Source organism: Oncorhynchus mykiss, chromosome 30, assembly GCF_057628025.1.
Source record: "Oncorhynchus mykiss isolate SJ-2025 chromosome 30, ASM5762802v1, whole genome shotgun sequence".
Classification (NCBI taxonomy): Eukaryota; Metazoa; Chordata; class Actinopteri; order Salmoniformes; family Salmonidae; genus Oncorhynchus; species Oncorhynchus mykiss.
This window is the reverse complement of record NC_143051.1, coordinates 16,364,572-16,378,315: the sequence shown is the minus strand read 5'-3', so window position 1 is coordinate 16,378,315 and position 13,744 is coordinate 16,364,572. Positions and strand designations below refer to the sequence as shown.

Below are 13,744 nucleotides of genomic sequence, written 5' to 3'. Positions count from 1 at the left end.
GAGCAGTGGTTTAGATAGAGCAGTTAGACAGAGCAGTGATTTAGAAAGAACAGATATTTATACAGAACAGTGATTTAGATAGAGCAGTGATTTAGACAGAGTAGCTAGTTAGACAGCAGTGATTTAGACAGAGCAGTTAGACAGAGCAGTGATTTAGACAGAGCAGTTAGACAGAGCAGTGATTTAGAAAGAACAGATATTTAGACAGAGCAGTTAGACAGAGCAGTGATTTAGACAGAGTAGCTAGTTAGACAGAGCAGTGATTTAGACAGAGTAGCTAGTTAGACAGAGCAGTTAGACAGCAGTGATTTAGACAGAGCAGTTAGACAGAGCAGTGGTTTAGACAGAGCAGTTAGACAGAGCAGTGATTTAGAAATAACAGATATTTAGACAGAACAGATATTTATACAGAGCAGTGGTTTAGACAGTGTAGCTAGTTAGACAGAGCAGTTAGACAGAGCAGTGATTTAGACAGAGCAGTTAGACAAAGCAGTGATTTAGAAAGAACAGATATTTAGACAGAGCAGTTAGACAGAGCAGTGATTTAGACAGAGTAGCTAGTTAGACAGAGCAGTGATTTAGACAGAGTAGCTAGTTAGACAGAGCAGTTAGACAGCAGTGATTTAGACAGAGCAGTTAGACAGAGCAGTGGTTTAGACAGAGCAGTTAGACAGAGCAGTGATTTAGAAATAACAGATATTTAGACAGAACAGATATTTATACAGAGCAGTGGTTTATACAGAGTAGGTAGTTAGACAGAGCAGTTGTTTAGACATAAGTGGTTTAGAAAGAGCAGTTATTTAGACAGCAGTGGTTTAGACAGAGTTGTTAGTTAGACAGAGCGATGATTTAGACAGAGCGGTTAGACAGCAGTTAGAGGGCCCTCTTGTAGTTCATTGACATGCACACAAGCGGGAGCCATATTCTAGTTAGACACAGTAACTACAGAACAGTAGGTGGGTGGAAGAATATATTTGATTGAGGTGAATAAAAAGGAAAAATCAGGAAAGAAAACTATTGCAGTCAACATTAACTATGTTATCAGAAGTGAGCCTCCATGTTATTTAATCTAAAATGTGATAGGTTAGATAATTGAGGATGACCATGATGAATCTATGTCCAAAGTAGTTATGTTACTTAGTGAGGGCTTTACTGTATACATTTTCATTGGTCCATGAGATAATAGACCAATCGTACTAAAGCAGAACTCAATACTAACCTGATGGCTGTTGCTGTGGTATCTGAATCTGGTTCTGCAGGTTTCTGAAATTAGAGGTCAACAGATTATAAGGACATTTGCGCCAAGTCTAGGACCAAAAGGCTCCTTAACAGCTTCTATCCCCAAGCCATAAGACTGCTGAACAACTAGTCAAATGGCCACTGGACTATTTATATTGACCCCCTCAATTGTTTTTACTTTAGTTTATTTGGTAAATATTTTCTTAACTCTTCTTGAACTGCACTGTTGGTTAAGTGCTTGTATGTAAGTAAGCATTTCACGGTAAGGTCTACAGTCGTGGCCAAAAGTTTCGAGAATGACACATATTCATTTTCACAAAGTTTGCTGTTTCAGTGTCTAGATATTTTTGTCAGATGTTACTATGGAATACTGAAGTATAATTACAAGCATTTCATAAGTGTCAAATGCTTTTATTTACAATTACATGAAGTTGATGCAAATAGTCAATATTTGCAGTGTTGACCCTTCTTCTTCAAGAACTCTGCAATCCGCCCTGGCATGTTGTCAATTAACTTCTGGGCCACATCCTGACTGATGGCAGCCCATTCTTGCATAATCAATGCTTGGAGTTTGTCAGAATTTGTGGGTTTTTGTTTGTCCACCCGCCTCTTGAGGATTGACCACAAGTTCTCAATGGGATTAAGGTCTGGGGAGTTTTCTGGCCATGGACCCAAAATATGGATGTTTTGTTCCCCAAGCCACTTAGTTATCACGTTTGCTTTATGGCAAGGTGCTCCATCATGCTGGAAAAGGCATTGTTCGTCACCAAACTGTTCCTGGATGGTTGGGAGAAGTTGCTCTCTGAGAAAGTGTTGGTACCATTCTTTATTCATGGCTGTGTTCTTAGGCAAAATTGTGAGTGAGCCCACTCCCTTGTCTGAGAAGCAACCCCACACATGAGTGGTCTCAGGATGCTTTACTGTTGGCATGACACAGGACTCTGATGGTAGCACACTGGAAATGTTTTTTGGAGATTCAGTTCATTTGCATGGTAAAGAGGGACATAGCAATTAATTGCAATTCATCTGATCACTCTTCATAACATTCTGGAGTTTATGCAAATTGCCATCATACAAACTGAGGCAGCAGACTTTGTGAAAATTAATATTTGTGTCATTCTCAAAACTTTGGCCACGACTGTACACCTGTTGTATTCAGCGCATGTGACAAATAAAGTTTGATTTGATTTGTATAGAATGTGCGTTCTATAATTATCATAGGAAAGCATTTTTACTTGAAACCATTAACAGGACCCATTTGCTCTGGTTTTCCTGAGCCATGCCATACTAGAAATCATATGACAGATTTAGTGTTTAGAGTTTAAACCAGTTTTACTCGGAGAGCTTCGACAAAAGTCTCACTATGCTGGTTGTAAACATGGTATAGCTCAATACATACTGTATTAGAACAACATTGTGAATGCATGTGTGTGTGCGCACGTGTATTGTTTGTGTATGAGAGAGAGAGAGAGAGGTGCAGAGGAAATATAGTGTGTGTATCTGTCCTTGTATGTGAGTACCCCAGCCACTCTGTGTGCTTGGACGGACACCCCAGCCACTCGGTGTGCTTGGACGGACACCCCAGCCACTTGGTGTGCTTGGACACCCCAGCCACTCAGCCAGGACTCACGTCTGTGTCTGCATCAGGGGCATGCTTGTTGTCTCGTAGTTGTCTGGGTGTATGGGGGGCACCACCTCCCCACTTTGGCTGAAGACAGGCAGGGTGGAGAGGGGCCAGGAGATCTCCCTGTTCTTAGACATGCTCCGCAGCTCCTTGGTCGACTTCTGGATGGAGCTGTGATGCACTAACTGGATACTGAGGAGAGAAGAGACGGACAGAAAATAAATCAATCATATTTAAATAATACAGAAATAGATCTTAAGTCTTAAAGTGGTACTTTGGCAGTCAGATGTAGTCATGGATACCATTTGTATGTCTTTGTGTCCAGTATGAAGGAAGTCAGAGGTAGTTTGTTAATGCAATGACTGGAAGTCTATGGGTATCTGATAGCATTCAGTAGGCACCCATATACTTCCAGTCTTTGTGCTAACACTAATTAGCGTTGGCTTGCAAAACTACCTCTAACTATGAGACACAGAGACATACAAATGGTATCCATGAGTTCATCTGACCCTGGGGAAGTAGATATCCGGACTCATTGTATCCCTAATATTGTTGTATCCTTAACATCGCAGTCAACACGCACACTCTAGTGTAATGTACACACATGCATTAAGGTATATATTATATAGGAAATATTTTGTAGACCAACAGCATAAAGAGTGTTTCTCTTTGACAGGAGGGAACTGTTTTTTTTGTTACTATTGGTTATTTGGCTGCTGAGTCTAATGGAGTTTGTTTGAGAGTGTCTCCACTCCCCCCTCTCTGTTTCTCTCTCCCCCTCTCCCGATCTCTGTCTCTCTCCCTTCCCCCTTCTCTCTCCACCCTCCCTATCTCTCTCCTCCTCTCTCTCCCTCACCTCCTCTCTGTCTCTGTAAATAACACTGGTCTGATATTTCTCTGCTTCAGGTACAGAACTATATAAGTTCTCCTTAACCACAGATGTAGGATAAGATTACTGTATCTCCCAATCCTCCCCCATTAGAGGTGGTGAATCAATATCTGGCCCTGGATCAGTTTAGGTCGACTTCCATTCTAACACCTCCCTGCAGCTTTGAGCAGCTCATTGGATGACGGGATGTAAAACACACAGATGACAGTATGAATGGACATGAGGATGTCACCATGGCGATTCGAAAGCAGAAGGTGAAAGGGCAAATTATTTGAAGGGGGAATCCAAACTAAGAGGAACCAAAACTCAAAAGAAAAAAAACACAGGAGAGAATTAACACTTACTCTGGTGTTTGCATGTTTCTTTTATCCCTAGAAACAAAACAAAATGAATGAATTAAATACTAATATTAATAGTTAAAAGACATTCACACAGACGCGAATGGAGAGCACGTGATGTTGGATGGATGAATGGTGCGGGCGAAGGAACAAACAGTACTTCATGGACACACTGAGTGGTGGGTGGAGGGACACAGTCTCTGTCAGCCTGTAAATGAGGGTTGGAGGAGCAATATAATGGTTGATTGACCATCAATGTCATAATGATTATGCTAATAACCATCAAGATGAATATGAGAAATCAAAGCTGAGACAGAACAGTGTAACGTATGGAGAACATACATCGACCATAAGACTGGATGGTCATTGACAAGCTGTGCTTCCAGAATATTAAACCTCTTGACGTCCATCTATAGTGACTAAGTAGCACAACTAAACATCCCTTAACTGACTGGGTCTGTGACACTGCACTCAGAGTAATCAGTCTATCCCTCAGGATCTGAGAACCCCTATGTGACAACTAGAAAGAAAAGTGTCTGTGTGTGTCTGTTTCTGTCAGAAGTGAAAGCAGCACACTTACACCCCTTCCCGCCGGCAGCACATGGAGTAACCCAGGACGCTGAAGAGGACCATGGCCACGGCCGAGGGCACCGCCAACGTGATGAGGAAGTCGGCAAAGAAGTCCCTGCTCTTCAGAGACTCTGGCGGGGGGTTGTACCCCCCGATGTCAGGCAGGACCCCCGTCCCTGGGTCCGGACGGTTACTGTGGATCATGATCATCTTGGTGATGTCCACCTGGAGAAGACAGAGGTTCAATCAGCACTTCATTTACTATAGATATTAGGGTGGTAAATTCTGGTCATTTCCCCTAAATTGAGACGTTTTCCAGAAATCCCAGTTTGAGGATTCCCATTTCCTTCTTATTCCCTCCAGATTTCAGCCAAATACATGTTCAAATATACCTAACTGTCATTTTTCTTATGGCGAATGTGGAATGGCTTGTCCAAATACATGATGCTACTGTCAATGTAAAAAAGCACATGAACAACAATCAACAACACCTCAGAATCTCTGATCTATAAAAATGTGTGTGTGTGTGTGTGTGTGTTTGTCTGTTTGGCATAGTTTTGTGTGGGTTTATGTGTGTGTGTGCATATGACACTACAAAAACACACTACAATTTTTGAAAGGCATGGTCAGAGAACAGGTCAAGAGGTCACACCATGGTTCCAGGGTCCTGTCCAGTCCTCACCAGATTGATCTTACACCAGTCGATGTCGAACTGGGCTCTGAACTTCTTGTCACAGCTGATGACAGGCTCCATCTCCTGGCTGCAGCGGAGCTGGTTCTGGAAGTTCTCCACCTCCCTCAGGCAGGAAGAGAACTGCACGTCAGCTCCCACCATCACATACACACTGGAGAGGGAGGCAGTGACTTAGACACTGTCTTATAATACAGGTGGCTGGTGGCCCCTTTATTGAGGAGGACGGGTTCATTTTAATGGCTGGAACGGAATAAATGCAAGGGTACCAAGCAAATCAAGAATGTGTTTCCAGGTGTTTGATAACATTCCATTGACTCCAATCCAGGTATTATTATAAGCCGTCCTATCCTCAGCAGCCTCCTGTGGTTTACAGGTATAATGACAGACAGACAGTGGTATATCTGATAATACAGGTATAATGACAGACGGACAGTGGTATATCTGATAATACAGGTATAATGACAGACAGTGGTATATCTGATAATACATGTATAATGACAGACAGACAGTGGTCTATCTGATAATACAGGTATAATGACAGACAGACAGTTAGTGTTATATCTGATAATACAGGTATAATGACAGACAGACAGTTAGTGTTATATCTGATAATACAGTTATAATGGCAGACAGTTAGTGTTATATCTGATAATACAGGTATAATGACAGACAGACAGTGGTATATCTGATAATACAGGTATAATGACAGACAGACAGTTAGTGTTATATCTGATAATACAGGTATAATGACAGACAGTTAGTGTTATATCTGATAATACAGTTATAATGACAGACAGTGGTATATCTGATAATAAATGTATAATGACAGACAGACAGACAGTGGTATATCTGATAATACAGGTATAATGACAGACAGACAGTGGTCTATCTGATAATACAGGTATAATGACAGACAGACAGTGGTATATCTGATAATACAGGCATAATGACGGACAGACAGTGGTATATCTGATAATACAGGTATAATGACAGACAGTTAGTGTTATATCTGATAATACAGGTATAATGCCAGACAGACAGTGGAAATATCTGATAATACAGGTATAATGACAAACAGACAGTTAGTGGTATATCTGATAATACAGGTATAATGACAGACGCACAGTGGTATATCTGATAATACAGGTATAATGACAGACACAAAGTGGTATATCTGATAATACAGGTATAATGACAGACAGACAGTGGTATATCTGATAATAAAGGTATAATGACAGACAGACAGACAGTGGAAATATCTGATAATACAGGTATAATGACAGACAGAAAGTTAGTGTTATATCTGATAATACAGGTATAATGACAAACAGACAGTTAGTGGTATATCTGATAATACAGGTATAATGACAGACACACAGTGGTATATCTGATAATACAGGTATAATGACAGACACACAGTGGTATATCTGATAATACGGGTATAATGACAGACAGACAGTGGTATATCTGATAATACAGGTATAATGACAGACAAACAGTGGTATATCTGATAATACAGGTATAATGACAGACACACAGTGGTATATCTGATAATACAGGTATAATGACAGACAGACAGTGGTATATCTGATAATAAAGGTATAATGACAGACAGACAGACAGTGGAAATATCTGATAATACAGGTATAATGACAGACAGAAAGTTAGTGTTATATCTGATAATATGGGTATAATGACAGACAGACAGTGGTCTATCTGATAATACAGGTATAATGACAGACAGTTAATGTTATATCTGATAATACAGGTATAATGACAGACAGACAGTTAGTGTTATATCTGATAATACAGGTATAATGACAAACAGACAGTTAGTGGTATATCTGATAATACAGGTATAATGACAGACACACAGTGGTATATCTGATAATACAGGTATAATGACAGACACACAGTGGTATATCTGATAATACTGGTATAATGACAGACAGACAGTGGTCTATCTGATAATACAGGTATAATGACAGACAGACAGTGGTCTATCTGATAATACAGGTATAATGACAGACAGTTAGTGTTATATCTGATAATACAGGTATAATGACAGACAGTTAGTGTTATATCTGATAATACAGGTATAATGACAGACAGACAGTTAGTGTTATATCTGATAATACAGGTATAATGACAGACAGACAGTTAGTGTTATATCTGATAATACAGGTATAATGACAAACAGACAGTTAGTGGTATATCTGATAATACAGGTATAATGACAGACACACAGTGGTATATCTGATAATACAGGTATAATGACAGACAGACAGTGGTATATCTGATAATACAGGCATAATGACGGACAGACAGTGGTATATCTGATAATAAAGGTATAATGACAGACACACAGTGGTATATCTGATAATACAGGTATAATGACAGACAGACAGTGGTATATCTGATAATACAGGTATAATGACAGACAGACAGTGGTATATCTGATAATACAGGTAAAAGGACAGACAGTTAGTGGTATATCTGATAATACAGGTATAATGACAGACACACAGTGGTATATCTGATAATACAGGTATAATGACAGACAGACAGTGGTATATTTGATAATACAGGTAAAAGGACAGACAGTTAGTGGTATATCTGATAATACAGGTATAATGACAGACAGTTAGTGGTATATCTGATAATACAGGTATAATGACAGACAGACAGTGGTATATCTGATAATACAGGTAAAAGGACAGACAGTTAGTGGTATATCTGATAATATTGTTATGACTAGGTGAATCTTAAGGCCAAGATGTAGATGTACAGTGCATGTACACTCACATGTGCACACACGTGCAGTCACACACACACTGGGGAGGAAGGATTTTAACGCCTTAATCTACACACAAACACGCAAGCGCATTAGAGGTAGATGAGAGGACGATTTAACAGCTAGGTTACACAGTCATATCTTGCTAACCACTCACATACACTTTCACAATCCCACTATGAACCACATAGTGTTTTCCCCCTCCTGTCTCAGTCAGCATGGAGAGCTTCCTGATATTGTACTTACAGGGAATCTTAGCCCTGCTGGCCAAGTCTTTCAATGGGGCTCTCCTCTACCTTTATCTTCCCAAATGGGCCCCATGCATGTTACAATATATGAACAACATGACAATTCATGTGGGGATTCATTCTCTCTGACTGCTACAAACAGCCTGCCAGTGTCTCTCTGAGGCTGTAATGTCTAATACACTCAGTGTGTTGATCTGGATCGCTCCCTCTGTCTCCCTCTTCCTCTCTCTCTCTCTGCCTCTCTTTGCCTCTCACTCTCCCCCTTTCACTCTCCCTCTCCCTCTCTGCCTCTCCCTCTCTCACTCTCCCTCTCACACACACACTCTCTGCATTCCAATTAAAGGAAACCTCAGCAGGATGCGACAGTGAGACAGGCTGTAAAGTGAGAAGAAAGGATGGGAGTTTTTACATTAAGGTCATAAGCATATTTAAGTGCATGTTTGTTGCAACTGATGCACAAAATGTTATGAAGGTGCTTATTCAAAATACAAGACTTAGATCATGACTGTAGACAAGGCATTCTAAAGCTGCTATAGTACTTTCTGAGGATGAATATTTAGGTAACAAACCATCCTGTTATGTCTTACATCTACCAGGCAATATTTAAATTCATCATCAACCTCTCTCTTGTTTCTGTAAGGGCTGAGGATAATGTACTTGAAGTCATCATCTGCTTTCAACTGAAGATACTTGAATGAATCATCCTCTATCAACTGAAGATACTTGAATGAATCATCCTCTATCAACTGAAGATACTTGAATGAATCGTCCTCTATCAACTGAAGATACTTGAATGAATCGTCCTCTATCAACTGAAGATACTTGAATGAATCGTCCTCTATCAACTGAAGATGCTTGAATGAATCGTCCTCTATCAACTGAAGATGCTTGAATTCATCATCCTCTTTCAACTAAAGATACTTGAATTCATCATCCTCTATCAACTGAAGATGCTTGAATTCATCATCCTCTTTCAACTAAAGATACTTGAATTCATCATCCTCTTTCAACTAAAGATACTTGAATTCATCATCCTCTATCAACTGAAGATGCTTGAATGAATCGTCCTCTATCAACTGAAGATGCTTGAATTCATCATCCTCTTTCAACTAAAGATACTTGAATTCATCATCCTCTATCAACTGAAGATGCTTGAATTCATCATCCTCTTTCAACTAAAGATACTTGAATTCATCATCCTCTATCAACTAAAGATGCTTGAATTCATCAATTCATCAAACTATGTATCAAACTGCTCTGGTCCTGTAAGGGCTGCAGAGGGTGACCCTGTCCCTCACCCCTCTGAGGTTGTTGATGGGCAGGGGAACATGTCGGCCCTGTCCAGGGCTGAGGTGATGTTGATATGTAAATTCATCCTCATACTCGGTTAAACCATGTTTTGAACTGTGCTAAAGAGGGTCACTCTCACCCATAGAGAGATGTGTTTCTGTTTCTATTTCTATGCCCTCACCCCTCTTTGAGGTTGTTTATGGGCAGGGGAACACGTCCGCCCCTGTCCAGGGCTGAGGTGATGTTGACGGCGTTGAGGCGTTCGGGCTGCCACACGTTCTTCACTGCCCCTAGGAAGTCTCCCAGAACCTCGCTTGCCAACATCTCCTCCACATTCATGTTCTTTATGTAGAACTCTGCCTGGTACGGCAGTGGGTACTCTGAGAGAGGGAGGGCGAAAGGGAGGGAGTAAGGGAGCGAGGGACGGAGGGAGACAGAGAGAGCGAGGGAGAGAGGGGAAGAGAGAGATTACAGATACAGAATCTGTTCATTTTCAGATGTGTGTTTATTAATTTACACAGATGTGAGTACCGTATTATAAGGTGTTGACTTGATTTAGAAATTGTCGGTTTGGTTGAGTGTGTTGTGTTGCCCTTTTAGGGGATGTCATTGTGGATATGTGAATGATATTCAGCCACTCTTGAAAGAAATTGAAATAGGAGCTTTTGGGCCTTTTAGTCTTTATCAGGAATTTAGGACTGTGGCGGTCATGAAATGTTGTCAGCTGGTGATTGTCAAGCAAATAACTGCCGGTCTCACATAAACACATTTAGCATTTACTGGCTTCCACGCATAGCCTACAAGCCACGGATACAGACCTCTACATTTTAAAATGTCTAATAAATCCATGTAATATAGCCTATACCATCACAATAAATCCATTATTTATTTTAGACAGGTCTAAAGAAACATGATATAAAGAAAATGTAGTCTATTTCAGAAGAAAATAATTGCATACTTTGAGTTGTCTTTACTCTGATGTAGTCCCATGTAGCTCAGTTAGTAGAGCATGGTGCTTACAATGCCGGGGTTGTGGGTTCAATTCCCACGGATGACCAATATGACTTTTTTTTTTTATGTATGCACTCGCTCTGGATAGGAGTGTTATCTAAAATGTAGATGTTAGACCCTGATATAGCTGTAGACTACACAAGTTAATTTAGCAGACAAGATTTGCCTAGAATTCCATGGCATTTATTTATAGTATGAAGAATACAATTGAACAGAGCTGAATAAAATAGAAAGAATATTTTCTCCAAATGATTTGAGGGAGTGTCACATGTGGCTATTCTGTGTTGAGTGGTTAACAAAGAAGCAGGTCCTCCTTATTGCTTCATTTAGGGTTATTTATGCAACTTTAGTTGTGATACAAACATTGGGCTGTATGTTTTGATGTTTAATACATTCCAAGGCTGCATGATGCGACTCTAATGATGATTTGAAAACAGTTGCATGAAAGGCATGAGCTCTGCTTTGTTTCTTGTGCAGGCTTCACACACTTAAGGACTCAAATTTCCCAGTGGCATCCTCTTTCTGTGGCCACAATGCCCCCTAAAATAATCCATGCCTTTTGAGGCCATTAGCCGTTGTGCACTTTGGCTGAATATAATAATTATAATTCCCTTATCCCGGCTGCATGCCCCCGAAGCACTCACATGGCTCTCTCAGAAATCTAAGTTCTTATTAACCAATGCCCATCGCGTGATTGGGTCCTTCTCACAGGCTACAAGTGAAGACAGACATATCGGGGACGTGTGTGTCCTTATCGAATTCCGAGGTGCATATTGAAGATGTTGGAAGAACTGTCCACGTTTACTTTTCGTCAGCCAACAAGATGAGTAAGCCTAACGAACAGCAAAAGCTCGAGCCTATGTCAATCTACTATCCCCCATAGTACAAAAGTTTAACAATTCTATTCTGTGCAAGAAATAAATATTCCAAACATAGTCTGGGACAGTTGTGGGATGCGATAGATCCCAAATTAATACAACCACTAGCATAAAAAAACCCCGGTTAAAATCAATTAGGTTGACGCAACAGGTTAGAACGTTTAGCTTAAAATGTTGCTAAACTATTAGGCTATTTCCTCACATTATAAGCACAGCAATGCACACACGGCAGCAGGCTATAAGCACAAATGTTCCAAAATGCAATCAATTAGCAGGAAAACACCATTCTCAAAAGTGACCGCAAATCTGATTATGCATGTAATGCTTTTATTAAAAAGGTGCATTTTTATGGTGAAAATGATCTTCACCAAACTTGAAACTCACATGCTGCTTATGTATACCAGTTAGGCTCTACACTCGTTGTAAAGCGGATTAATGTGCTTAATTTTAAGATTTTTTTTGGTTGTGATACAAACCTTATCAAAACATATAGGCCTATTGGCTAGGCTACATGAGGTGTGCAACTATGGTAGCCTAGGCGGCAGGTAGCCTAGTGGTTAGAGCGTTGGACCAGTAACCGAAAGGTTTCTGTATTGAATCCCTGAGCTGACAAGTTAAAAATCTGTTCTGCTCCTGAGCAAGGCAGTTAACCCTCTGTCTGCCGAAGACGTGGATGTCGATTATGGCAGCCCCCATCACCTCCCTGATTCAGAGGGGTCGGGTTAAATGTGGAAGACACATTTCAGTTGAATGCATTCAGTTGTACAACTGACTAGGTATCCCCCTTTCCCTATGATGTGAAAAAGTTGTAAAAAAAAAGGCATGCGATATTTCTTGCCTTACTGCACACAAGCTGGGCATCATTCACAAGTGATTAATTAATATTGTCACCCATCAGACTATTCTTGATTTAATCTTGTCTTAACATATATTAAATAGTATATGTTTGGAATTTGTTTTGATTTAGAATGGACTGTTATCATGCACCAGTCTCGGAACAAGGACAGGGGAAAAAAGACATGTTATCTATGCACCAGTCTCGGAACAAGGACAGGGGAAAAAAGACATGTTATCCATGCACCAGTCTCGGAACAAGGACAGGGGAAAAAAGACATGTTATCTATGCACTTAAATAGGGAATGGAGGACATTCATGCCAGCCAGGTAGGCTATACTGCTGTTGTAAAGAGAAGCAACGTGCATAATGTTAGGAAAGTTGACAAATACATATAGTTGATCTAGCCTAAACAAAGCTGATGCGCTCCTCCTCTTTTTAATCGAGGCCATCGAAACTCAGTTTTTTTGTCACGCAATTGCATAGCCTTTAGAAATGTTGTACAACATGAACTCATGGCTCTAATGAAGTGTTTGATTAGATTTTTGATTATATTTGCATCGATGTCAGAGTGATTAGAGGGACAATAGAGTGCTGAGTATCAGGCAGTTAGCAAGTTTGGTAGAGCTTGGAGAAGCCTGATTACTGTGACTAAACGGTCACGTGGAATTTGACTGCCATCATGACTCGTGACCGCCGGTGTGGCAGTAATACGGTCACCGTAACAACCCTAATCAGGATTCATGGGGGTGTCATCATTGAAGGTGACCCTTTAGATTTCAATAAAGAACATCCTGCTTAATCATCTCCTCACTAAGCCTGTCCTTTGTCTCTCTCTCTCTTTCTTACCTTCTGTGGACATGATGTTTATGACCAAGTTGTGCCGGGCCGTTTCGAAAGTGCGTCTGTTATAGGCAATAATCTGGAACACATAAGGGGAAAAGTTTAAGCCCAGATCAGTGCAGCTTACGCCCCAGGCTGAGGCTCGCTGGCGAGGTCTGAGCCAGATGCAAACATATACCATAGTAGAAGGCTCAGAGGAAAGCGGGACTTGGGGAACTGCCATCCTATACGAACATTCCTACAAGGAACATAAAGCCTTTGGGAATATGCTACAGTAGGTTAGGTACAGATAAGCCTGAAACACATAATGGTCTAAGCCTGCCTGTACCTTACAGACTAGACATGTCTAAAACCCTATCTATATCACAACCGTATGACAGCTACTATGAGCAAAAAACACATTGTTCTACCTGCTGGACTATCTACTGTAAATAATAACTAACCACTACTATGATTATTACAGGTTGTGCCGACATACAGTACCAGTCAGAA

The 13,744-nt window shown here is 40.5% G+C and overlaps 1 protein-coding gene across 4 annotated transcripts in view; it reads right to left on the bottom strand.

The window, feature by feature from the left end:
- LOC110488017 (epsilon-sarcoglycan) overlaps positions 1 to 13,744 on the bottom strand; it is a 32,173-nt gene that overhangs the window by 1,477 nt on the left and 16,952 nt on the right. For 2 of the 4 annotated variants that reach the window (XM_021559969.3, XM_021559971.3), the window contains exons 4-10: positions 13,259 to 13,331; positions 9,868 to 10,066; positions 5,343 to 5,505; positions 4,671 to 4,885; positions 4,097 to 4,123; positions 2,870 to 3,055; positions 1,220 to 1,263 (exon numbers count right to left, since the gene is read on the bottom strand). In XM_021559969.3, coding sequence (XP_021415644.1) covers positions 1,220 to 1,263; positions 2,870 to 3,055; positions 4,097 to 4,123; positions 4,671 to 4,885; positions 5,343 to 5,505; positions 9,868 to 10,066; positions 13,259 to 13,331 — 907 coding nt within the window. The remainder of the gene's footprint in view (positions 1 to 1,219; positions 1,264 to 2,869; positions 3,056 to 4,096; positions 4,124 to 4,670; positions 4,886 to 5,342; positions 5,506 to 9,867; positions 10,067 to 13,258; positions 13,332 to 13,744) is intronic. The other 2 variants (XM_021559972.3, XM_021559970.3) reach the window with 1 other exon arrangement.